The sequence below is a fragment of the Meleagris gallopavo genome (genome assembly GCF_000146605.3).
Source record: "Meleagris gallopavo isolate NT-WF06-2002-E0010 breed Aviagen turkey brand Nicholas breeding stock chromosome 1 unlocalized genomic scaffold, Turkey_5.1 Chr1_random_7180001950333, whole genome shotgun sequence".
Lineage (NCBI taxonomy): Eukaryota > Metazoa > Chordata > Aves > Galliformes > Phasianidae > Meleagris > Meleagris gallopavo.
In genome coordinates, this window is record NW_011093037.1 from 1 (window position 1) to 742 (window position 742).

The following is a 742-nucleotide window of genomic DNA, read 5'->3' on the forward strand; positions in this document are numbered from 1 at the left end:
CCACCCAAAGGACGGCGCTGGCGGCCATCGTCCGCCATAACCTCCGGCGCCGGTTGTAGCGGTGTGGGAACACGACCCCAAAGTAGCGCTCCACACTGAGGGCAGCCATAAAGAGAGTGCTGAGGTAGATGCTGGAGTAGAAGCAGAAGTTTGCTATGGGGCAGAGCGCTTTGGGGAAGGGCCACAACATGTTGGCAGCCACCTCAGCCATCTTGAAGGCAAGGAAGAGGAGGACAAGGAGGTCGGCGGTGGTGAGGTGGAGGAGGAGGAGGTCGGCAGCCGTGAGCTGGGGATGAGGACGGTGACATCGGATTTTGGTGAGGAGGATGATGAAGGTGATGACGTTGGCAGGAAAACCCACAGCGAAGGTCAGCGCGTGGATGGTGAGGAGGAGCATGGTGAGAGGAAGGCTGCAGGGCGGAGGAACACAGAGCTGTAGGGCAGGATATGGGGTCATACTGATGCTATGGAATGGGACATGGTATCAAACCGGAGCTATAGGAAGGGCTAAGGGGTGATATCAGAGCTATGGGTTGGACTATGGAGTCATGGGGCTATGGGGCAGCGACGTGGGGCACAAATGGGGCGGTGGGGCAATATGTCAAGTCATGGGGCTACGGGCTCATAGGACTATGGGGCAGGAAATGAGGATATGGGGTTGGATGTGGAGATACGGGGCAGGATACGGGGCAGTGGGGTGAGATATGGGCCTATGGGAGTGATACGGGGTTGTGGGAAGGTA

At 58.0% G+C, this 742-nt stretch overlaps 1 protein-coding gene across 1 annotated transcript; it reads right to left on the bottom strand.

Moving 5' to 3' along the window:
* Positions 1 to 6: 6 nt before the first annotated feature.
* LOC109364142 (G-protein coupled receptor 42-like) lies at positions 7 to 427 on the bottom strand (the record flags this gene model as incomplete). The annotated part of the gene is made up of 1 exon (XM_019610748.2): positions 7 to 427. A coding segment is annotated over exon 1 (391 nt), but the record flags the coding sequence as incomplete, so codon positions are not given.
* Between the last annotated feature and the right edge of the window lie 315 nt (positions 428 to 742).